The 26,231-nt window shown below is 45.2% G+C and overlaps 1 protein-coding gene across 1 annotated transcript in view; it reads left to right on the forward strand.

Annotated features, from left to right (window-relative positions):
• Nucleotides 1-448: 448 nt before the first annotated feature.
• Nucleotides 449-26,231, forward strand: part of Slc27a2 (solute carrier family 27 member 2) — a 36,032-nt gene continuing 10,249 nt past the window's right edge. Inside the window, exons 1-6 of the mRNA XM_021155854.2 lie at nt 449-1,309; nt 9,185-9,394; nt 12,563-12,721; nt 15,598-15,722; nt 22,575-22,769; nt 25,841-25,931. Coding sequence (XP_021011513.1) covers nt 832-1,309; nt 9,185-9,394; nt 12,563-12,721; nt 15,598-15,722; nt 22,575-22,769; nt 25,841-25,931 — 1,258 coding nt within the window. The 5' untranslated portion in view covers nt 449-831. The remainder of the gene's footprint in view (nt 1,310-9,184; nt 9,395-12,562; nt 12,722-15,597; nt 15,723-22,574; nt 22,770-25,840; nt 25,932-26,231) is intronic.

Genomic DNA, 26,231 nt, shown 5'->3' on the forward strand with positions numbered 1-26,231 from the left:
ACATAGATCAAACTTCTTGAAGAAATGACTTTTGAGATATGTCATTATTTACTTTGTTTGCTTTGTGTGTTTTCTTGGTAAATGTCGAAATGAGTCCACAATACCGTCGATGTTGGAAAGAGGATCGCGTAACAGCACAAAATCTCAAAACAAATTAACCCCATTGCTCGAGTTCCCGAATCAGGCGAAGCTCACATGAGGGACTGCTGGTGCAGCTGAAAGCGACCACCTCTGGCGCGATTGTTCAACCTTGAAACCTTCGCCACAGGAGACTGCCTGAGCAGAGAAGCAAACGTTAGAAACAAAGAGAGATCTAGCGGAAAGCCTCTGGGACCAAGGAGTAGAGGTGGGACTCTGGGTTAGCTGTGGCACCTGGTGCCCGCTATTAATAATAGGGTCGCGGTGCGTTTATAAGGTACTTGATTAAACAAAGGCGCTGCGCTGTGTGATAAGAATAACTAACCACAGCCCCCACGCCTTTGACCTTTTCAACGTGGGCTGTTTGCGCCAAGCGTTGTTTGCAGAGAACTAGATCTCATCTGACCCCAGACACTGAACACAAGTGCTGTGGCATCCTGGGCCACCCAGGCTGACAGGAGCGGCCCCCTGAGCGCACGAGGAGCCCCACGAGGGGGCGGAACCCACGGCCGTCCCGCCCGCACAGCGCGCCACGGGCACCTGCAGCCGAGCCGCCACCCGCAGTCTCAGCGCGTCCGGAGGCCGAGCCCAGTCGCCAGCTCCTGCTCTGCTCCTCTCCCGCCTGCCGCCGCGCTGCACGCCTCGAGCGCTCCCTCGGCCCCGGCGGGGACCGGGGACCCCGCAGCTGCCGCCATGCTGCCAGTGCTCTACACCGGCCTGGCGGGGCTGCTGCTGCTGCCTCTGCTGCTCACCTGCTGCTGCCCCTACCTCCTCCAGGACGTGCGGTACTTCCTGCGGCTGGCCAACATGGCCCGGCGGGTGCGCAGCTACCGGCAGCGGCGACCCGTGCGTACCATCCTGGGGGTCTTCCTGGAACAAGCGCGCAAGACCCCACACAAGCCCTTCCTGCTGTTCCGAGACGAGACGCTCACCTACGCCCAGGTGGACCGGCGCAGCAACCAAGTGGCGCGGGCGCTGCACGATCAACTGGGCCTACGACAGGGGGATTGCGTAGCCCTCTTCATGGGCAATGAGCCTGCCTACGTGTGGATCTGGCTGGGACTGCTCAAACTGGGCTGTCCCATGTCGTGCCTCAACTACAACATTCGTGCCAAGTCTCTGCTGCACTGCTTTCAATGCTGCGGGGCGAAGGTACTGCTGGCCTCCCCAGGTGAGCTGCAAAACCGCCGGCCCTAACCCTGGAGATGGGAGTATGGGGGCACTCGTTACCTTGGTTTCAGGGTTGCAGTGTGGTGGGGGGCCAGGAAGCAGGAAAAAGAGGTCAATCCCAGGTGTACGACGCTGATTAACAATCCTTAGAATTCCTAGATGTAAAGTGGCCTGTCTTTCGAAGCGCTTCAGTCCTCCAGTGCGGAATCCAGATTGCGTATGATACCTAACACAGTGTTGAATACTAAACCACTCATTCTTACCTGTGTTGTTTAGAGATGACAAGAAGTGTGTATCCATGTTATGCGCGAGGCAGTTCCCACCCACCCTCAATGTTAACCCAGGGGACCACTGTATATGCACAATGTTGTTTTTAATCTTCACAACTCATAGAGGATATCATGGGATTTCTTTGTGCAGCCCAGAAATCCAAAGCTTCACGTCCACTGTCTAAGGAAGACTTGGGGCTGTCCAAAGGGATCCACTTCTAAATCCATTCCTCCAATCAGAACTTAACACATTTACATTAAAATTCAGAGGGCCTTGGATGAGAACCATAGTGGACCCAGCCCCTAGCTTCCCTGTCTCCATACTCTTTTCCTCAGCTCCCAGCAGTTAGTGTCTGAACAACACCCTTGCTGCTTCTCAGTCAGTGAGGAGAGACCCCGGGCCAGGAAAAAGTAACAAGACATTAGTAACCATGCAGAAGATGAGAGGATCCAAGTCTTTGGGATGCCCATTGGTGCCAAATACTGTAATGGATGGTTTTAATATTCTGAGAAATTAAAAATCACTCCTCTGTTATATGATTGAGGAAACATATAGAGTTTTCCAGCCTAGCTCCATCTTCAAAGCCCACGTTTCTTATACAGTGCCATCCTCTACACAGATGTATGCTTTAGAGCTTCAGAGAGTCAGGGGTCTATCTGCTCTGCCCTTCACTTCATAGCTCAGGAAACTGAGACAAGCCAAGCAGTTTGCCTAGTGCCCTCAAAAAGCCTAAATGCCCATTTACTTCTAAGAAACCAGGAAATTCAGAAGCCTGCCCTATGTGACAGAAAATTCGTGATATGAAAAGCAGAGGCTTCGAAACTAAAGTTTTAAAAGTAGAGAGATGGTTTTAAAGGCATCAAATAATGCAATGGGCCCGGACCTTCGAAGATACTCCCAACAGTCTCTAAGGACTTCTCCCTCGGAAACGGGAGTCTGTCACAGCCTGCTCTGTCACCAGCTTTCTCAGAGTGAAGTTATGAATACAGTGACCTGTGTTCCACCCGAGGGAGCACCTCAACATCTCCTGCTTAGACTCCCCTGCTCCACGGTTCCCCCGGTTCTTGGAGGTACCTTCATAGGGCTTACAGTTTAACCCACAAAGAGACTGGGGTTTAAATGACTAAGGAGTTTGGTTTTGTAAGAAAGTCAGAAACCCAGCTACCTATCTAGGTTGGGTATCCCTGATCTGAACTGCTCAGACCCAAAAGTGCCCAGATTTCATATATGTTCAGATTTTGGAATATTTGTGTATATACCCAGGTCCAAAGAGTTTACTTGTGTTTCAAATACACCATATTGCCTGAGCATGAAGGTAATTTTATCCAGTGCACTTAATAATGTTGTGCAAGAAACAAAAGCTACTTGCTGTGGTATTGTGGAATCATGGTCACACCCAAAGAAAGAAAAAGAATTCTGGAGTGCTTTAACTTTCAAATTAGGGGTGCTAGGCCAGCTCATCCTGCATGTGGACAGTAGTGGCCTGCCTCAGGGCACCCTGTTCACATGGGGAATATACTGAAAACCCTACATTCAAATCAGACTTGGCCCTAACTTGTCAGTGGGCCTGAAGCCCCCACTAGCATTAAGATGGGACACAGTTTATAAACAAAATATCCCTCTTTTTTTTCTGAATCCCTGAGATTTCTTTCTATATGACACAGAGATGCCCTCTGACCTGAAATAGCTCCTGAGAGAGCAAAACAGAGTCCAAAGTTGCCTGTTCGGTAGCCGTGTCATGTGGCAATGTGCAAACTAACCTTTGAGAACAGCCACATATTTGGAAAACAGTTTTTTTTTTCTCCAATAACAGAGATACCTTTGTACATCATACACTCTGACCTGGAGCCATCTCTGTGAAGAGAACCAGAGTCCAAAGCAAATGTAAATGTGCTGGAGTGGAAAAGTATTGTTCTGACTGGCTCAGGACTGTATGCATAAGGCAGGGCCTTAGACAGACTGTAAGCCTTTCAGTTGCATACGTTTATACCCACAAAAAGAAACACTAGTGAACACAAGAATTGTCCATTTAAAAGACAGGTTCCAGAACCTCATCCCTAAACTTCTGACTCGATAGGATGGTGATGGCACCAGACCAGCCCTTCCTCCGCTCCTGATGATCTGAGGACCAGGCTTTGAGATTCAGAATTCCATCTGTTTAATAACCAAACAAACAGAGGCCTGGGAGAGGGCATTGCTTGCCCAGGTATCTGTGACAAGGACCTAGAGACACATGCAGATTTTTCCTCCCACTTCCAAGACACTTGTTTATTTGATCAGTCATCTGAGCTTGGCACAGAAAGGTGAATTAGTTTTGTCTTAATACTTAATTAGCACATATAATATTCTGACATTTCTGTTTACAATTTGTGTTTCCTATGCTGCGCGTGGTGCTGCACACCTTTAACCTCAGCACTCAAAAGGCCTCTGTGAATCCAAGGCTAACCTGGTTCACCTAGCAATTTCCAGGCCAGCTAGACTATGTCATAAGATTATGTCTCTGGAAAAAAAAATGTTGATTCTCCCCTTCTGCTCTGATGTCTGTCTGATGTCCCTTGTCCCCTTTCACCCCCACACATGGACGGCTTCCTTTCTGCATGTCTCTTTGGTCTTTCTCCCCCACCCCCATCTTCAACTCGTTTTTCCTCTTCTTGTGATCCTGTACACACACTCATACACACAAACACACACACGCTACACATGCACACAAGCTAGAACCCGAATGTGAGAGAGAATGTGTCATTTTTATCTTCCTGAGTCTGGATTGTCTCATTTAATACTCTCCAGTTCTATGCATTCTCTTGCAGATTGCAGATTTCTTTACAGCAGCATAAACCTCAATTGTGTGTGAGTAAGTTTTCATTGTCCGCTGATCCAGTGATGAACGCGGCTGGCCCCAGTCCTTGCTACTGTGAATACTGTAGCAGCGAGCAGGGAGGTTTAGGCACTCTGTGAGTTGGTGCCCAGGAAAGGGAGGATAGTAGTTCCATTTTTAATTTTTGGAGAAAACCCCATATTAATAATGCCTTTATTGGTTTGCACTCCCAGAAGCGGTGAACAAGGGTCCCTCTTTCCCTACATCCTGTCCAGCAAGAGCATGGCCCTTCCCAGGAATTTCTGGTTGTCTGGGAAGAGACAACTGGGATACTCTTTCGACCCTGTTATTTTCCCAGATTTTTCAAAAGAAAGGTATTAACAGGGTGGGTGATCTGTGTTAATATTGATAAGTCTCTTGAATGCACAAAGCCACTTTGGAAACAGTGTGAGGAAAGGGGGAGCTAGAAACATTCCACTCCTGTCTCTTTGCTGCTGACTTCTGGATGAAGGTCAGTCTGCCTGAGATGAGACGGAGTCTCAAAGTAGCTTTAATTTGCATTTCCCTGATGGATAAGGCTGTTACATGCTTTTTGAAATATTTGTTAACAGCTTGTGTTTCTCCTTTTGAAACCCCCCCACCTCCCTCCCACCCCATCATTTTGTTAGTCCCTGTGTTGATTGACAGGGATTTGGAGTATCTAAGTTTTGCCGTTGTTTACATATTCTAGATATTAGTCCCTTGTCTGAGGTAGCTAGCAAGGGTTTTCTCTATCCTGTAGGCCATCTGTTTGCTCTGCTGATGATCTCCTTTGCTGGGCAGAAACTTTCCTTTCATACAGTCCCACTTGTTCATTCCTGCGACTTAATTCCTTAGACTTAATTTGTTAATTCCTGTGTCATTGGTGTCCTGATTAGAAAGTTCTTGCCTGTGTCTTGAAGTCTATTCCTTCCTCACACTGAAGTTTTCTCCAACGGTGTCAGTGTTTCAGGTTTTTAACTAAGGCCTTTTGATCCACTTTGAATGGATTTTTTGAGCCAGATTAGAGATGTGGGTCTGGTTTCATTCACTTATAGATGGATACCCAGTTTGTTTCAACACCATCTGTTGAACAGCGTATTTTTATACCTTTGATAAAATTTTGATGGCCACATCTGTGTGGGTTTATCCTTGAGTCCTCTGTCCCATCCTGTTGGTCTGCATGTCTGTTCTGTGACAACCCCATGCTGCCTATGTCACTATGGCTCTTCGGTGTAATTTGAAGTCAGGTGTTGTGTGATACCTCCAGCAGTGTTCTTTCTGCAAATAATTTCCTTTGGTTATTTGTGGTCCTAGAGGGATGAACTTAATTCTGTATTTTAAATTTCAGCTTTCAAGCTGATAAAAATTCTTGAACTCTTTGTTACAAAGTACATGTACATAGGGTGGAGAGGTGGGTCGGTGGTTAAAAGCACTGGCTACTCTTCCAGAGGACCTAGGTTCGATTCCCAATACTCCACATGGCAGTTCACAACTATCTGCAACTCCAGTCCCAGAGGATCTGATGCAAAGACATGTATATAAAAGAGATGTGCAGTGGTGTTTGTCTTGAGAATTAATCCAGCCAGCTTGACTTTTAGAGACTCTTAAGACTTAACAGGCTCAATACTAAAAAAAAAAAAAAATTAGCTCCCAATTACTCCCTGGAAATTCTCTATATGTAAAGAAAATCAAGGCTCATGAACACTTGCCTGAGTTATCACTCAGAGAATGTGAGTTTTCTCTATGATGTACATTCCAGGAGCCTTCCCCTTGGCAGAGTATAATCTCATTAAACACATGAAAAAAATATTGTCTTCAGGAAGATAACCCTCTGTCACTGTTGAAGCTGATGAAAGGCAATGTTCTTGGTGAATGGTTTTCACATAATGATCCAAACACAGAATATGGATAGAATGAGAAATCTCAATCTCACTCATTCTCTCTCTCTCTCTCTCTCTCTCTCTCTCTCTCTCTCTCTCTCTCTCTCTCTCTCTTTCTCTCTCTCTCTTCTCCCCCCACCTCCCGTGATGTGTGGTGTGTATATGGTGTATACTATTGGCTGCTCACTTCTGTCACCCTGCCTTGTTCCTCTGGAGTCCTTTAAACTTGGAACTCATTGGCTGACAGCCAGTAGCCAGAGATATCCTCCTGTCTCCACCCCCACCCCCTTTTCTGAAGCCCTAGGGTTCTGGAGTGACTGTGACCACGCCTGCCTTGTGTGTGGATGCTGGGACCCACACTCCAATCTTCACACTAACACAGCAAGCATGTTTAGCCATGCACCCATCTCCCCAGCCCACCCATCGCGTGCACCCCACCACCCAGCATGCACTGCTGTCTCTGGAGTTTATTCCCCTCTACCATGTAAACCAAGGAGGAGCTGACAGGTCTACTCCACAGCCTTCAAGCTTCACCTTTACCCTCCTGAGCTTTCAGTAAAGCTTGAGTTGCTCTGTCCACCAAGATGCACAATGATTGCCTTATCACTCCATCCCGAAGTCTACACACTTGAACACACACAGAGCAAGTCAAGAGAACACCCTCTTCAACAAGGCAAAGGCACTTCGTCAAAACTTAAACCGCCGTGCCAAATGCAAAGACATTGGAGTTCCTAGTACCCAGCTATAATTTAATTTTGTGTGTCCCCGTCCATTTGTAGAAATAGGGTTACCGGCGTGTCCCTGTATCACAGGGTTGCTGTGAAATCAGTGCAGTGTATGTAAGGATACCTTGCAAAGCATTCTAAGCAAATGAAAATGTAAAGCCTATCTAGGAATGACAGGCACAGCAGACGCTGTGGTGTGCCTCCTGTTGCCTCCCTCCAGCCTTCCTCAGCTGTCAGGAGCTCTCAGCTGAGACGTTTTCCAGGGCCTGCTTTAGCTAAGGAGAGTTCACACACACACACACACACACACACACACACACACACACACACCAGTCTGAGGGCACTCCGTGAGTGAGCCAGTCTGAGTGGCTAACAGGAAAGCGCAGAAGCAGAGGTCAGCTTCCTTAACTTATCTGAGACAATGCTGAAGGCCATGTCAGGCCCAGATGAGGCCCTGCTAGGGAGGCCACTGTACTGTACTGTATTGGTTCAACTTCTCTATCTACTCTACTTCCCCTGGCCACCTCCCAGGAATGGCCCCCAAGAGCGTGCCCTACACAGACTTCAGCTTCCCAGTCCAGAGGACCTCAGACTACGACACACACAAGTATTTGAGGTTTTTGTGTCCTAGTTGGTTGTCATGTCAGCTACATAGCTTACAGACAATATTCGTACACGGAATTTCATATTTCAGTCTTCACGTCAGTAGCTTTAACTTAAGGGGGGAAGATTTTTCTAGTAAAGTGAGCAAGACCCTGGAACCTCAAAGTGACACCCACCTAAGTCATATTGAGCAGGGGTAATGGCTATCCCTTCTGTCAAAGAAAAGATAATGAACCTGCTGAGGGGCTGAGAGACCATGTTAAGCAGGTGGACTGGTCTGGGCAAAGGTTATTAAATACAAGCAGGTTTAATATGGACCTCACATGGATGATGTGAACAGAGGCAAGGGGCAGAGGCAGACAGTCAGCGATGGCATCAGAAAGTCAGCGACGGCATCAAAAAGGCCAGCAGGGAGGGGATTATGAGTCCCTCCAACGAGGAGAGTGGACTCCATCAGAAGGGATGTGAGGCCTCCAGAGAACAGTGACTGGGGGCAGGGCCACTGCACAGTGAGCAGTGGCTATGCAGATACACTGGGGTCAGAGCGGGGTTGACAGTGAGGAGACGGATTAAGGATCAAGTCCTTGTTAACTTTAGTTCCAGGGAGTCCAATACCCTCTTCCAGTCTCTACAGACAGCAGGCATGCATGAAAGCAAAACATCCATGCACATAAAATAATAATAAATAAGTCTTTTTAAATTATACACACACACACATACATACATACTTCGGTTATTACAATTCCAGACAGGTAATTGTAAAAGAGATTTCCTTTTATAGACAAAGGGCAGGAAATCAAAGAAGCAGGTGTGAAATAAAGTTTGCATACTAAAGTCAGAACTTTTTTTTTTAACTCAACCCGTGGAAAAATAGATTTGTTTGTGACACCTGTATTCTCGCATGTGATTCAGACTTTACAAAATAATGGCCTTTATGTGTGGTGTGTTCTGGAAATGCCTATCGGTGCTTCAGCGATATGCACTGAAACTGTTTGGGTTTTGCCTAATGCACGTTTCTGTGATGTCTTCTACGAACCATCAGCTGAGCTCAGGAAACCATCAGGACTCAACTTTAATTCTTTCAGATAGTGGAATGGAAGGGGGGTATGAGTGTGTGTGTGTGTGTGTGTGTGTGTGTGTGTGTGTGTGTGTCTGTAGGTATGTTTGTGTGCCTGTGTGTGTGTGTTTGTGTGTCTGTAGGTATGTTTGTGTGCCTGTGTGTGTGTGTTTGTGTGTCTGTGTGTGTGCTTTCAAACATATCAAGCTCCATACTAAAATGCAGAACTAGGGAGGCATGGTGGCACATGCCTTTAATCCCACCACTGGAGATGCAGAAACAGGTGGATCTCTGAGAGCGTGAGGCCAGCCTGTTCTACAGATCGAGTTCCAGGACAGCCAAGACTATATAGTGGGACACTGTCAAAAAATTCCTAAGAATCACTTGTATTGTGATATATTTTTAGAAAACTATAGGTTGATGCAGAGCATCATGATGTTTCTGGGACTCTGTACCTGCCTAATCAGCTAACGTAGTTTGCTCGGATTCTTCTCACTGACTTAAGATCTACAAGAAGCTGTGGAGGAGGTTCTCCCAACCCTGAAAAAGGATGCCGTGTCCGTCTTTTACGTAAGCAGAACTTCTAACACAAATGGTGTGGACACGATACTGGACAAAGTAGACGGAGTGTCGGCGGAACCCACCCCAGAGTCGTGGAGGTCTGAAGTCACTTTTACCACGCCAGCAGTATACATTTATACTTCGGGTACCACAGGTAAATAAGAGAGGATTTCCTAGGTTCGGGCCTGCCCTGAAGGATCTAACCACTGACATAACCTTTTAAATATTGTTGCTCTCGGAAAAACTTATCGGCTAACTAATGCTTCGGGGAATTCAGATCTCACGGGAGAAATCTTGGTCACATGTGTTCTTATTTCATCACAAGTGATGCCACTGACCTTTCCCCAGCTCCACACACATCCAGTCAGTTGCTCTAAAACACAAAAACAGTTAACTAATAACTGGGGGGGGGGGCGGGGGGTTGAGATAAGGCCCTGAATGGGCTATTAGAAAATTTTAATGCTTATTGTGTTTTGTTCCTTTTATATCCAGAGTCCATCTATACTATGTGACCAACATAAAGGGGACATAGCAGAGGACAACTGTGGGGTGACACAAGAATGTTTAGGCTGATTTTTCCCATGCAATATTGATGTGGGGTGAGCCTGGCACGGGGCCTAAGACCCTGTATGTCATCAGGTGCACACTAGCGTGTTGTAGACTACCAGAAAACATTGCAGTGTCTGCTACTTGAAACAAGCAATGTCCGTGTCACCATAGTCCAGGTTCTTCAAGGGGCTCAAAGACATCACTCATTCAGCTCTCTCCTGCCCTTGAATCTGCCCCTTTCATAGCCTCAGAGACTTATAGAAAGATTAAGGACTTCCCAGGACAAGAAGTAAGATGTCAAGACTCACCTTCTGGGCTAACTCCAAACTCGTACAATTAAGGTGGTAACACCCCCTTCCTAATTTGTGGAATAAATATTCAGAGTCTGCCTATCAAAAGCCAGGGAAGGGGGCTGGTGAGATGGCTCAGTGGGTAAGAGCACCCGACTGCTCTTCCGAAGGTCCAGAGTTCAAATCCCAGCAACCACATGGTGGCTCACAACCATCCGTAAAGAGATCTGGCGCCCTCTTCTGGAGTGTCTGAAGACAGCTACAGTGTACTTACATATAATAAATAAATAAATCTTTAAAAAAAAAAAACAAAAAACAAAAGCCAGGGAAACTGTTACCAAAATGTAACAAGCTGAAGCCTATGGGATATGTGGGAAAGAGGGCAGGAGGCCAGGCCCAATTGCTGATAGCAATGAGCCTTGTTATTATGCTGAGGAAATTAAATTATGAGTCATGCATGTATTCTCCATGCTAATTAATCAATGGTTAAGACTGAAGATTCTGTTGTGCTTGTAGATCAATCCCAGCCCACAGAATCTCTGTCCTCTGTTCCAGCAGGTCCTCAGTAGCCATCAGATAGATTGCAGTGGCTAAGCCTCAGTTTTACATGAATGTGGGCATCTCCATCTTAAACAGATAAGGAGCTTGGCATGTAAAGTCTATGCCAGGAACAAGCTGTGTATAATTTTTTTATTTATCAAAAATTCAAACTCGACATGCCAACACAAAGGTGGCTGTCCGGTGCATGCAGACACTGCCTTAGTCCATTGGATGTCTGCCTTCATTTCATAAGAATAATAAGATGTTCAGATGAGACTGTAAACTTTTACTATAACTGAGATGAAATGAGCTTTTGCCTAGTGATAGGGAAAGCCAATCCTAACACCGGAAAGTGTGGTGAGTGTTTTGGCAAGGAAGTGGAAAACTCATGTTCAGGAGTGTTTCCTAACACTCCAAAAATTAATCTCGTAATTCAGCCTTGATATTAGCAGGAAAACAAGGTTGCTGATCTTGATTTTATTGTTTGCTTTGCCTGTGGATGAAATATTTTTATATTACTCTTATATAAGGTAATTAAATGAGTCAGTCCGGTTAAGCACTTAGAGAGCAAAATGTTTTCCCTATCCCTCAAAGAAAATCGGTAGCACAAAACGATGTAATCGTTACAAACTATTCTTCTTGATCAATCAGTGTAAAATCTTAAATTAGGAAAGCCTTCAAAGTACTCGAAGCAGAGATGAATCCTTTTAAAAATGCACCTCAGACCCTTTACCACTCTTTTCTGTGGTGGACATGATTGATCTTTTGACAGTTTCTTCTCTTTCCTAATGTTAGCATAGAGTGAGAAGTCACCATTGGTCCAGTGCCCTGTAGCACTGATAGGGGTGATGACCTTGGAATTGTGTTTACTGTGATAGTCGCTTGCTGACCACAGAACAAACTGTGGCATGGGGCAGCGCATGGCTAAGTGCCTCCGAGACCTGCCTTCCTCCTCACGAAGTAGAGCTGCCCACTTGCGTCTTAAGCTCAAGCTCGGCCCCTAAGTAGGTAATCATCCATGAGAAGAATTGAAATCACACTTTTAAAAGAAAGCCTTTTTAATTGTGCGAATTACTGTTAAGAAAATACAAGTGTGCTAAGTTTGGCACACTAAAGCTACAGTAGACACCGCTTGCACTTCTCAGATTGGCAAAAAGCCCAGTGTTAGCGCTTTCGTTGGCAGGGCTACGAGGAAGCACTCCCATGGTTTACAGGCCAGGGGAGGGGGGTGAGTGGGGATCCCCCTCGTAACTGCCAATGTACTGCCTTCATACCCAGATTACAAAGACATGGCTTGTTGTCCTGTGGCATCGTTTGTGGTGTAAACTGCCCTGTGAACAAGGTAATTCACAATGGCATCACCTGAATTAGCAAAACTATATAAACAAATCATAATATTCTCATATAACAGAAATGAGGCAGCGGGCAGAAGCAATAAATGGCTGCATACGTGAGGGAGGTCTATAAATGTGAGCAGATCTCCTGCCCCCCCCCAAAAAAAAGGGTGCCATACCTGTGTTTTGAATGGAATTGGCAAATGCATATCATTACAAATGAAACGGACTAGTTATTAGCTTTCTTGTCTGAGGATTGGACACTGTCATTTGTTTTATCTCTTCAATTGAAATTTATGAAAATGCCTCGTGAACCCAGAGTGAGTAAGAATCCAGTCTCTTCAGATCAGGACTTCGTCACCCGCCTGTCTCAGAACTCAGCAGACTATGCCTTGAGAATCAAACACAGCTTCACATGTTTTTAGGACAGGCCATTAAAAAATATACACATCCATGTCCGACTGCTCATCACCCCCACCCACCCACCTTCATGGGATTCTCCCTGCATGGTGTGAGAGAATTTTGTACACCAGCTCTCCCTCCCATGCATTTCTAGCATGGGAATGGCCCACCTGACTCACCGATGCCTTCTCTTGTGTCTTTGCCAAGGTCTTCCAAAAGCGGCAACCATCAATCATCATCGCCTATGGTATGGGACAGGCCTTGCCATGTCGAGTGGAATTACAGCCCAGGATGTCATCTACACCACAATGCCCCTGTACCACAGTGCAGCGCTCATGATCGGCCTTCACGGATGCATCGTGGTTGGTAAGGTCAATTTCCCTACATGTATCAGCAGTTGACACACACATCTGCTCAAAGGGAAAGACAAAGCAAGCTACTTTCCCATCTACCGGAGACAGTATTTACTTCCGCATTGACTCCAAAGCCTTAGGGGTCACATGTCATGAACAAGCACCTAAAATAATTTCTATCTCCCTGTTACCCTAATTGTTCAATATATCTAGGGAGACATTCCTGTGAAAGGATGTATGCCTTTACCCAGGTTGAAACACTAGGTTCTTAGATTCTGTAAGTAGCTCTCCCATGTCAGAAGCTTGCCTATGGTTGGCATCTGACTATCTCTCGACACTCTCCTTTCTTTTTCGGGGGGGGTGTTTTTTGGTTTTTAGGGTTTGGTTTGGGGGGGTTGGTTTTTTTTTTTGGTTTTGGGTTGGGTTTTTTTTTTTTTTTTTTTTTTTTTTTTTTTTTTTTTTTTTTTTTTTTTTTTTTTTTGAGACAGGGTTTCTCTGGGTAGCCCTGGCTGTCCTGGAACTCACTCTGTAGACCAGGCTGGCCTCGAACTCAGAAATCCGCCTGCCTCTCCGGCGACACTCTCCTTTCTTTATTCATCCTTACTCCCGCAGCTTCCTTGTGTTAGTCGTCATCGTCGTAGCTGCCCTTCTGTCAGCTCCTCTTTCCTTCTCAAACATCACCTTCCAAATAGGAGTTGGCATCGTCTGTCCGTCCCTTCAGGAGAACTTCCATTGCTTTTTGTCATGGAGGTTTAGCCCCCCTCTCCCCGTATGAGGAAACCATTCCTTGTTCTTTCACTGAAGTCAGTTAACTTGACTTTCCTCCCAGGTGGTGCTTCATTTTAAATAAGCCATGAAAATAGACAGGTTTATTTGAAATAAAATATATAGCACACATAATAGTGTGTGTGTGTGTGTGTGTGTGTGTGTGTGTGTGTCTGAATGTTTGTGAGTCTGAGCCCTGGTGGAATAGTGTTAAAGGCAGGGCATTTAGAAGTGTCAGGCCAGCCAGGTGTGGTGGCGCACACCTTTAATCCCAGCACTTGGGAGGCAGAGACAGGCGGATTTCTGAGTTCGAGGCCAGCCCGGTCTACAAAGTGAGTTCCAGGACAGCCAGAGCTACACAGAAAAACCCTGTCTCGAAAAACCAAAAAAAGAAAAAAGAAAGAAAGAAAGACTTTACAAGTGTTAGGCCATCTGATATAGCTGTCTCCTGCGAGGCTCTGCCAGTGCCCGGCAAATACAGAAGTGGATGCTCACAGTCATCCATTGGATGGAGCACAAGGTTCCCAATGAAGGAGCCAGAGAAAGTACACAGGGGACTGAAGCCCCCATAGGAGGAACATCAATATGAACTAACCAGTACGCCCCCCCAGAGCTCCTTGGAACTATACCATCAATCAAAGAAAACACATGGTGGGACTTGTGGCTCTAGCTATATATGTAACAGAGGATGGCCTAGTCGGTCATCAATGGCAGGAGAGGCCCTTGGTCCTGTAAAGGTGTTCTATGCCCCAGTATAGGGGAATGCCAGGACCAGGAATGGACGTGGGTGGGTTGGGGAGCAGGGGGATGGGGAAGGGGATAGGGGATTTTCAGAGGGAAAACTAGGAAAGGGGATAACATTTGAAATGTAAATAAAGAAAATATCTAATAATAAAAAAGAAGAAGTGTCAGGCCATGCATGTGGAGCTTTTGAACACTGGGTTGGTTCCCTGTTGAGCAGGGAGAGAGTCTCCTCACTAGCTCTGCCGTTCCCCTTAGGAGGGTGTGGAGAGATGATGGCTGTTCCCAGACCAACAAGAGTGTCCTTGCTAGACACTGGATTTGCTGGTACCTTGCTTTTGAACCTTCAAAACTGGGAGAAATTATCTTTAGTTTAAGTTAGCCTGACTATGATGGCTTTTTTAAGAGCAGCTTGAACTAAAACTCTTGGTCCAAGCATCTGTTTCCCTCCTTAGTCTACTCGAATCAACCCTGAAGTCCTTTGCCTGGCAGCAGCCCCGCCCTTCAGGCACAAAGCTGCTGAGCAGGAGACCATTTTACTGGGTCTTCAAGAACAGAGTGGTTTGGGGCCTCCAAAGCAGGCAGACAGGACCTTCAGCACCACAGACTCGGGCCAGAGGAGAAAAGTCGTTTTGAAAGTCTCTTCTCAACCCTAGTTGTTGGTATATTTAGGAGTAAAAATGAGCGAATAACATGGAAAATGTGTGTGGGCTTCCTGATGCTACTGTAACAAATTGCCAGAAGCTCAAAGGCTCCCAGCAATGCAGATCTGGAGGTCAGAAGCCCTAAAGCCAGCTGTCTCCAGCCGGGCTGCATTCCCTCTGGATGCTGAAGACCCATGTCCTGGTCGTCTCCACTTTTAGAGGTTGCCTGAATCCCTTGGCCCCTCCTTTCACCTTCAGAGCATGCCCTCCAACTCCCCCCTTTTACTTTTCCCCCTCTTTAATGACCCTTACAACTAGGTAAGAAAATGTTAGTCTAGGGAAAAATCTGACCACCTCCTGGTCCTCGGCTTAATCACATAACCGCATGCTTTGCCCCACAAGGTCATGTAGTCATGGTTCTGATGGCAGTTCACTCTTTCTTCTATTCCTCCCTTCCCCAACCCCTCCCCATTTCTCCTCCATCCTTCTCTTCCCCCCTCCTCCCTCCCCCTCCCCAGGATCCCCCCTCTTCTCCATCTCATAAATCTCACTTGAGCACCAAATGATATTAGAGTGATTCTCCATGCATCTTCTCCTCTTCCATACACTGGAGGCTCACAGGGTGATAATAAGTCTTCTTTATGCTCTGCATTAAATATAGTAGGTGCTCAGCATGTCTTTGATTTAGTTCATTTTTAATTTCCTAATTGGAGAGGTGTTTTCTGTGCCTTTTCTATAGGGGCTACTTTAGCTTTGCGGAGCAAATTCTCAGCCAGCCAGTTTTGGGACGACTGCAGGAAATACAACGCCACGGTCATTCAGTACATTGGTGAACTGCTTCGGTACCTGTGCAACACACCGCAGGTAACACGCCCCATGCTTCAGTATCTTTTCAAAATCAGTAAGATATTCCAGACTCCTGGGATCTCGCCAGGCCTCTGCTGGTCCATCTATCTCAGTTCTCTGTTTAGATGATGGTTGTTGTCATAGTAACATGCCTGATGACACACTTACCGTAGAGACAGACCTTGACAGAGAACAGTGACTGTTAATTTTATTGCAATTTTTATTCTCTGTCTTGTTACATGGTTTTGCACCTCTCCCTTCCCAGGTCCTATTTCCTTCCTGCTTATGAAAAGCCACAGCCATCCCCCATTTGAGTCAGGCATCCCTCTCCTGACTGTGTCTACCTCTCATGCTGCATGTGTGTTTCTTGCTTCCCCACCTTCTCTGGACTATGTGACTTTTTAATAGTCTTGTCTCCTCAGCATCCCTTACCCTCCCTCCCACCAAAGCCATTTAGAAAACTTTGGCTTGATGCTATTTAATGAGTAAATCTACCCCCAGCTTTGAAACTAGCAAGTCAAATCTGTTCAAGGTAACTCAAAGGGTCTTATGTCTACCCCCCTGGAGCTATCTGGATACCCTGACAGGGTGTCAGGTATTCACAAGAACTCCCCCTGCGTAGCCCCTGGTAGCTGCCTTGGGACCCAACCAGGTTTTCTTAACATTGCTGCTGCTGCTGCTGCTGTCTGGGACCTGCTAAGTTCTGGCTTTGTGGATTTATTCTGTTCCATGCAAGATGTTTAGTGGCATCTCTGACCTTCATTTGCAAGATACCAGTAGTTGCCTCCCCTCATGCTAGCCCATGATAATTGCAGTCTGCAGATATTGCCAGATGCCCCCAAACACACAAACTGTATCCTTGTTGAGAACCACTTGACTGAACAGTATAGTACATCCAGCAAATGGTAGTTCCTTTAAGCCATTCAGTCAGTCAACAAAAGTCAAACGCAAAGGCCCATGGGATGAATCAATCACCATTGGTAAGCATCTGCTAAGCTCAACTTACATACCCATTTGAGTCATTGTGGCAAAGAAAGATAAAAGAGAGGAAAGGGGGCCTCCTCCTCCCCACCAAGCTTCCTCTCCTCACTCAGTCCACCTCTGCCCAGATGCCTGCTTGGCTCACTGGGAGCCCCTCCTACCAATAACCAAGCCTGCCCATCAAACTTGCCCATCCTGATGCTCTGTCTTGTTGCTGCATCTCATGGCTCCTATCACACCTTCGTACCTGGAGGATTGTTGTCAGTCATTCCCTCCCACTGGTGAGATTCCATGAAAAGGCTTTCTTCCCTGGTCCCCAGAATGGAGATTAGAAACCAGTATCCCAGGGCCAACATATTCTTTTAACTGAACCTCTAAGTTCTTGCTCGGGGAGAAAAATAATAAATGTTTACTTGACTTGAGAGAAGCTTTTTCCCCCCAAAATGTTCAGGCTTAGCATCCTTGTTGTAATTTTTTTTTAATTCAACAGACACATAAAGGTCACAATTATCTATGGGCTAAAGCAGGACCTTTTCCTTACATAATACTAGCTTTCCTTATGCAGAGTCTGAATACAAAATAAGATTATAGCCACAAAGCACAGAGTGAAGAGTCTGTCACTAGTAAATGTCTAACAAATGCCATTACCATTGCAAAACTATTGACAGGGGTGGTATATTTGAATCCTCTGTGTCTGTTCTGCCCATCTTCCTTTGTAAAATCTGGACCTTGCCCTGCAGAGCATTCATTTTCAGTGAAAAGATACCTCAGCTTCATGTCTTCCGTAGGAAATCGAACTATTCCTATGTAACATGTTGATGTAGTTGCCTAAAAAATTATCCTTCAAAAATATTTAATTTTTTTTCCTTTTGAGGTGTATTTAATGCATTTGTGTGTTTTACCTCATGTATGACTGTGCATCACATGTGTGTCTGATGCCAGCAGAGATCAGAAGGGAAAACTGGATCTCCGATTAGCTAGAGTTATATATAGTTGTGAGCCACCATGTGGGTGCTGAGAACCAAATCTGGTTCCTCTGCCAGAGTAGCCAGTGTTCCTTAAGGCAGAGACATCTCTTTGGCCCCCTCCTTTAGGAAAAGGGTATATATTAGTGCAAGATGTTGCAAGATGTTGCTAAGGCTGAGTTTCAGTCCTCTAGTTTGAAACTAAGAGAAGGTAAATGGTTCTCAGTGAGATTCTGTGTATCTGCTGGGGTGCGGGGGTGAGGGGGTCACCAAGGAGAACAAAGAGAGAGGCAAGGAGGAATCCAGAAGCATTCTGGGAGCCATAAGAAAAAGTCAAGATTCTTGGAAGAAGCTGAGACAGACAGAGCAGTGGGGAGCTGCAGAGTCTCAGCTTTCCTCACTGTTGATGTCTGCCATGCCCTTAACATGTGGTGGCCTCTCCGGTCTTTCCCAGCCTGAACCACCTGAATCCTGGTAGAAACTGGACAGAGTAGTGTGTGCCAGAACAGGGTACAGAGTAAACAGAGGCAAAAGAGGAGAAAGAGGAAAAGAGGGGAGAATCAGGAAGATTGGCCAGAGACAATGAGCTGTGATGGCACATGGAAGTTCTCCAGCCAGTCAGAGAAAGGTGGCTTCAGGTTATCTGGAAGAACATGAAAGGCATGTTGAAGAATCCGTCAGACTGCAAACAGCTCTGCAGGAAGTGAGCAGAGTATGTAGCCCAGTAAGCCTCTTGGACAGCCTCACATGGAAGGGTGAGGTAGGAGGGTTTGATGGGAGGAGAAAGGTCTCTTGGCTGAAGCAGGCAGGTGGGGCCTCCCTTGTGTACAGCACAGTAGGTGTTAAGAACATGGACTTAGGAATGTTTGAAGATAATGAAGATCTTTTACCTCTTAAAAATTGCACAGAAATGTGAATGCCAAGGGAGAAAAGTACACAGGCTGCATTATCTAAAGAACTAAGAGAGGCTAGACCAGCGATTCAGCAGTCAAAACTATTTGGACCAGAGTTTGATACCCAATATACACAGGATGGCTCACAACCATCCATAACTCCAGTTCCAGGAGTTCTGACACCCCTTTCTATCCTCCTCTGGCACCAGGAATGCATGTGGTACACATTCATACCTGCAGGCAGAGCACCCACGCATATCAAATAAATCAAATATTATTTTAAAGTTAAAAGATATTGCAACCTTGAACTACATAGAATAGAAATCTGAAAGGTGGAGGGAGCTAACATGCTAGGTCCAAGAAAGGCAAAACCAAAGAGTCAGGTAACAGGATAAAATTCGGGGGGGGGGGGCGTGCGGGGAGAGGGTAGATTCATTGTCTAAGAACATTTAAATTCTGACAGCAGCCCTGAAAACAAGGAGACAATGGTGTGATGCCTTCAGAATTCTAAGCAAGTTATTGCCCATATAGAATTCTATACCCAGCTGTATTATCAATCTGTTTTACAATAAGAATATTTTCAAACTGAGCCTTGTTGCATAGTCCTGAAATCTTAGCTACTTGGGAGTAAAGTTTAATGAATCAAGAGATAAAAATGTAAACATTTAAGTTAGAAAGGTGGATATAAGAAAAACTCTGAGTTAGAGTGTCTTTCTCAGAGCTGTCAGCTAAGGGCAAAGGGCTGGGGCAGAGAAGTGGAATGAATACAGTATTCTTCATTCAATTTATTCATTTCAGTGCTGGTTTTTATGCTATATACTCTTTTCTCTCTCTCACTTTCATTTTATTCTTCTTTCCCTTCCTTCTTTCCTTCCTTCCTTCCTTCTTTTCTTCTTTCTTTCCTTTAGACAGAGCTTCATGTATCTGGCCTCAAACCAGCAAGTTCAAGGGTAACCTTGAACTTCTTATCTGTGTGCCTCTGAAAAGAGTGATGTCCGAAGCCAAATTGTGTGTATTTGATTTTTGGAACAACTCTTTTGCTATCTTTGTGACCCTGGACTCTTCATTGTAAGCTTTCCAAGGCTCTGTTTCTTCATTTGAAATATGTGATAAATACTTTGTGATCTGTCTTGTCCGGTCTGTTTTAGAAACTTCATTAAGGCAATACAGGTCAAAGGCTGACGTATAGACAAGCCCTTGGTGGAAATATTTTACTTACTTTAATTTTCTGGTTCTCTGCATTCTTCCCAGGACATCCTGACCTTACCTTTGACTAGTCACTAAATCCCAGTGGGAACCTAAACCCCAGGTGTGTTGTGTGTCTCGTCTCAGCTCCTTTGTAGAAGACAAAGTAGAGAAATGATAGAAAAAATGACCCACAAGTCCATTCCTTAGGGAACTGGTATGGATGGTAAAGATGTACCATGTCCCCGAGGGAAGGAAGAGTGTGGGTGAGTCACACGCCACTCTCAGCTACTGGCAAGCAAAAGACAAAAGTAAAAACTGGGCCTCTTGGACGTTCCCAGATCTCATTTGCATCAAGAACCTTTCCAGCCTTTGAACCTTAATCCGTTCTGCTAAGGTAATAAGATCCCTGGGCTGTACTGTGAAAACTGAACCCGTTGGCATTGTGATTGTAAACCCAGCTACCTGCCACCAACAGGTGTCTGGCTGCACCTGTGAGGCTGGCCAGCTGCCCATACGCCTAGGCATCTGCACCCTTAACTCTGCCCTTGTGTGGATGCCCCAACCATGGGCTGCTGAGCCTTCCTTCCCTGGTGGGGGTTACTGACTTAAACACAGAGGTTATGCTTGTGCAAAACACAGGCACAGAGGATTTAGAGAAATGTTTGGTCTCTAAGGAAGACAAGTCTAATGAAAGAGAGACAGGCTCTCAGAGACAAGGAAGTGAACTACGTGTGTGGGAGGAGAACAGAACATGTGCTGCACATGGAACTAGTAAAGTCTTGGTCAAAAGCCTCCTGTGCAGGGTCATGCAGGCCTGGGTGAGCACCAGGGTCAGGTGGTTATTGTTAAGTGAAAATAAGTACTTTTCAAATACTGGAATGTTTTAGTCTCAGAGTTCCCATGGAAGAGAGCAGGAAGGGAGCTGGCTGAAAACCTAGCAGTCCTTTCTAAGGAGAATAACATTTTTATGGGCAGTGGAACCCTACAATTAGAGGTAATATCAGGGAGTGATTGGTAATCAGCATTCCAGGACAGCAGCCAACATAAGCCAAGACTGCCCTAGCAAACACGCACACCGCCTACCGCCTGACAGGTACTTGGTGAAAGAGAACACAGCGACCTGCAGACCTGGAGAGCCAGTGGAGAGATTAGATGTCTAAGCACCCAGAACACCCAGGATCACACAGGTGCAAAAACCCCTCAAACCACTTTGACTTGAGACTCTGGCCATTCTCTATCCATTCTCCACAGAAAGACCTCTCAGGGACCCGTTTTCTTCAGGGACAATCTCTGCCCACCTCTCTAGCTAGAAAACCACAGTGAGCTTCACCACCTAAGTCCTTTGGCCAATCAAACTACTTAAAAATCAAATCTATACTTGCTGCTTCTAGGTCCTCCATGGAACCAATTCAAAGTTTCCTTCTAGTTGCCATGGGTCTTCCCCCTTAGAGAAGTTCTCTCTCTCTCTCTCTCTCTCTCTCTCTCTCTCTCTCTCTCTCTCTCTCTCTCTCTCTCTCTCTCTCTCTCTCTCTCTCTCTCTCTCTTTGTGTGTGTGTGTGTGTGTGTGTGTGTGTGTGTGTAGTATACACTATATTCCAAACCCTTTCTCTGGAAGTTATGAAAGATTGAAAGACCTGGGCAAGGTAGCTTACACATTAGAGGAAGCTGAGGCAGGTGGATTTCTACAAATTGAAGGCCAGTCTGGACTATAGACTGTATCAAAAAAACAGTAAAGTCAGTGGGGAGGGAGGAGGAGAAGGAAGAGCAGCAGCAGCAGCAGCAGCAGCAGCAGCAACAGAGCCATGCTGATTTAAACAAACAGATGACCATCTGATGAGCGAGGAGAGTTCTTGTTACCTGGCACATCTACACTGTCCCAGACCATTTCCTACTCAGATAAAGGCACAGTTTACAAATACTAAGTTACACTTTTACTTGTCTACTCCACCAAGCTGTGCTCTCCTAGAGAAGAGAAGTTGCCTTAAAACTCTCAATGGTTGGGTCACCTCTGTAGATACCTAAACAAGTGGGCACAGGTAAACAAAGGAAGTGGCGTGGTCCCTCGACACCTCTGACGTCACTAGGTCCCCTTCGGGTTTTCCCAGAGAACAGAACAGCTTTTCCTTCCTGATTTTCATTTCTGGCAAAGCCTCTTTCTCTCAAGCCACCTGAGCAGCTAGAAGCCAGCTAACTCCTTCTCTTCCCCTTCTTATCCTTTCAAGCTGGTTCGCTGCGTTGGCTGGACTGCAGCAGGTCTGGTGACCCCAGGCACATCTGGGAGATGTGGTCCAGACTTCTCTCTAGTTTCTAACACTGTTGCTCGTCAATGGTTTATGGGAAATGCCCCCCATCACTCTCAGTTGGGCTCCCGGTTTTCTTTGCTGCCACATAAAAAACTTTGCTTTACCAAGAGAAATACCCAAAGTCGTACTGGTGGAAGAATGTGTCCATTTCTGACAGTTTCCCATTGAGCACATGCCTTCTGGATGCAAGGGCACTCACCAGCCCTGTCAGAAAACTATTAGCATTTTACACAGGATGCGAATTAAACGATGGCATTATCTGGTTCACCTGCTTGTTTTATCTTGCCTCAAATCAAAGTAGAAAACACAAGTTTTACTATTAAGCCAGCATATGGTGGTTGTGTTGCAGAAGGTGGGGATTAGGTCTGTGAATGATAGACAAGGCACACACTAAGATGAATTTGTAACTGACACAAATATGAAATAAAATAAGGCCAACTATCGCCATAAAGTAAACACATAGAGTCTGAATACAATGAACACATAAATACAAGCTCTCAAAGGGTTAACATTGCCTACCTCTCCTCTCTGATACCACAGAAACCAAATGACCGGGACCACAAAGTGAAAAAAGCCCTGGGAAATGGTTTAAGAGGAGATGTGTGGAGAGAGTTCATCAAGAGATTCGGGGACATCCACGTGTATGAGTTCTACGCGTCCACTGAAGGCAACATTGGATTTGTGAACTATCCAAGGAAAATCGGTGCTGTCGGAAGAGCAAACTACCTACAAAGAGTTAAGTACCCTGAAAGATGAGCAAATGCGTAGCCAGCTTTCGGAATCGATTCCTTTACGGCTGTATCACGATGCATCATCAGAGTCAGGCCCCATCAGGACCAGCAAGAGAGACTCACCCACTCTATACCACAATGGCGGGTTGAGTTCATCTTGTGGTCAGCAACTTGTTAATTGTAGCATTTGGAATCTGTGCGAAGCCTTCCTCCATTCATACTTGTGCATGGGAGAAAAACTTGAAGGTTACCCATTTCATAAGTTGATTATACGTTGTGAAATGCAGTATTCCCCTTAATTGAGATGTGCATGAAAATCGTACAGGGAATTCCCTGTGTATATATGGAATGTATATAGGTTTAGGTTCCTAGCCTCCTGCCTTTGGGTTTGTTTGTTCTGAGATAAGGCCCTGGTGTTTTTTAAAAGCTGTGTAGGGTTAAGAGCAGCGGCCCAGACCTTCAAGAGAACTGAGATGTTCAGGTCAACATGCATGTTCTCCTCACAGGTTGACCAGAAAGATGTACCTTATTTCTCTTTCCTCTCTCAGTTGTTTTATAACCTGGAGGCCCTGAAGAGTCTGTTCTCTTGGTAGTCAGTCATTCCAAGTATAACCGTGGATTAGGGCCCTCTATCGGCCTGTGCAGTCAGTGTTACCTTGTCTCTGACTAGGAAACAGCCACAGGAGAGCTCTGAGATGACCTTTGCCCCCAGGGACTGACCAATAAAGTAATGAAAGCAGTAGTCCATATGATAAACACTGTGACTCTGAAGGGCAGATCTGAGCACACTGCTTGCTAGCTGAGTCGCCCTGAGAAGCTATATACATTCCTTAGGCCTCCGTTTCAACATCTTGAAACAGATAAAAGGAAAAGATTGAGCCCGGCGCCTAGTGGAAGCTTAGGGTTAATACAGGGAAGACTTGCTGAGTTATTTATTCAAGATCCCTGTTGTATAGCAACCTTGGGCATAAAGCCTTCCATTTCTTATACTCTGGTTGGAGCATAAGGCATTCCCAAAGTCCAAGGGCCCTCTTCAACAACGGCATCAAACCACACTGTGCAACTCGGTCCCTGACCTCCGGGCCTTGGCAGTCCAGTAAGGTAGCCTAGAGCTGTGTGTAAATATTTAGATGTCAATAAAGCAAATTTTGGAATTCACTTTGTCATTCACAGTAACAGATGCCTTGCAAGAGTTCAGTAGGCACACGTCACTGGCCCCACCCTGAGCAGAGCAGATATTCCTTCCATCACGGACAACCCTAGGGAGCCACGCTGCTGTAGGCTGGAATGTTAGTGTCAGGCCAGTGTGAACTAGCCTAGCTGTGGAGATGGAGGACAACCACAGCAAGCTGGCAGCGCTGCTACTGTTGACCTCGGAGAGGACTTTTACGGGAATTTGTTTTCGACCAAACTTCTCCTTACACACGTACATAAGCACATCTAGCTCTTCCCTTTCTCATCCGTTCGTCCTCAGGTCCTTGTCGGCTCTTCTACAAGAAGCAAACTCCTTTAAAAAGGAAAAGGGGGGTGGAAAGGGGGAGAATTTTTAGAAAGTGCAGAGGTATCCTAGCAGTTAATGTGGAAAGAAACATTAATAAAAACTACAGGATTTTTGATGTCCCTATAAATTAAGTCAGCATACATTTATTGTCCATAAAAGCCATTTGGTTTTTGGTGGTGGTGGCTTGGATTCTTGTTTTGTTTGTCTTGTGCTTCCTGACAGGGTTTCTCTGTGTAGCCCTGGCCATCCTAGAACTCACTCTGTAGACCTGGTGGCCTTAAACTCAGAGATCTGCCTGCCTCTGCCTCCCAAGTCCTGGGACTAAAGGTGCGTGCCACCTGCACCACTTGGTTTTACTGAGGTTGAGTTTGAAGTTGGCACAGGAACCATGGCTGGAAGTTATATCTGAATACTGTTGTACTTGCTGGTTTTCTTGAATACAGAAAACTAATATGTTTAGTATTAAGATGGTATATGTTCTTATGCCGTGAAAATATACATTAAGATACAGTTGGGTTATTTGTACTTTAATCTTGGTTTTAGTTTTGTAGTACAGGGATTGAACCCAAAGCCTTGGACATGCTAGACAACCATTTACCACAAAGCCACAACCAAAAGTTTTTACAACTTCTATTTCAGAGTAGACTCTCACTAAATTTCCCATATGCCATCACCCCTATTCACATACACACACAAACACACACACATACACATACCCCAAGTACCTGAGTATGTACCACCACACCTAGTTGTGAGAGCCTCTCAATAACTCTGTAGTCATGAGCTTAAAGTAATTTTTGCTTTGATTCTTAAATATACTGAATGATGTGTCCCTAGGGATGACGGTACCAACCATCTGATGGTAAAAATTCATATATGACTAAACAAGACGATAAATCTTTTTTTAATCTGTCCACTGAAAGCGAATGCTCCTAATAGTTTTATTTATAATAGAGCAGGGTTAGAAACAATCCAGTTACTCGTTAAGATATCCACTAACAGAATAAGTGTAGTATATTTATACAAGGGAAAATTGAATGTCAATAACAACTGGGCCAGTGGGGCTGGACATAAAGCCGGAAGGTGGGGTGTTTGTGTGGCTTGTGTGAGGTCTGGGCTCTGTCTCTAGCACCATCCACAGCCACAGCACCAAGAAGAACAGCAACGGGTGCTGATGTCCACAGACGTAGTCACTAAAGAAGACACACTTCTAAAATTTTGGGATAGCATTGGAAATGTAATTGAGGAAAATACATAATAAAAAAAATCAATAAAAAAAGAAAGAAAGAAAAAAAAGAAGACACACTTCCTTATTAGATTTTAACTATTTGGTGGTAATAAAAGTCAAATGGTGGCTAACCACACTGGAGGGGAACAAAAGGTCACTTGCTCAGTACATTGAAAATGTTTTATGTCTGGACCTGGGTAGTAATTACAGACACAGAATCCCACGCATGCTCTGCACTGAAGATATGTGTGATATGGGTCCTTTGTGCACTTTTTGTGATAAAGCAAACATATAAGAACCTCAAAACTCAGTTGATATACTCAATTGATATTTTTAATTTTGGTAGAAAGTTGCAAGGTATGAGCTGATCAAGTATGACGTGGAGAAGGACGAGCCGGTCCGTGACGCAAATGGATATTGCATCAAAGTCCCCAAAGGTACTATGCACTCTGCGAAATTAACTGTGCACAAAATTATCCTGACTGAGCAACATTTAAGGACTAACATAGTATTACCAGATGGTAAATGTTATTAAAAATAGTAGGGAAAATATGTTTATTCAAGTATCCTCAAAAACTGTGTAAGTTACAGAAGGCACTGACTTACCTTAATATATAATTACACCTTTAAATTAGTTGAAAACCTTGCTTGTAAGGCACTTTGTGGAAAGGTCTAGGTAGCTACAGCTACAAAGATTTAGATGGACCTTATGTTTAGGCTTTTACCCACTATAAGTT

The sequence above is a fragment of the Mus caroli genome, chromosome 2, assembly GCF_900094665.2.
Source record: "Mus caroli chromosome 2, CAROLI_EIJ_v1.1, whole genome shotgun sequence".
NCBI classification, from domain to species: domain Eukaryota; kingdom Metazoa; phylum Chordata; class Mammalia; order Rodentia; family Muridae; genus Mus; species Mus caroli.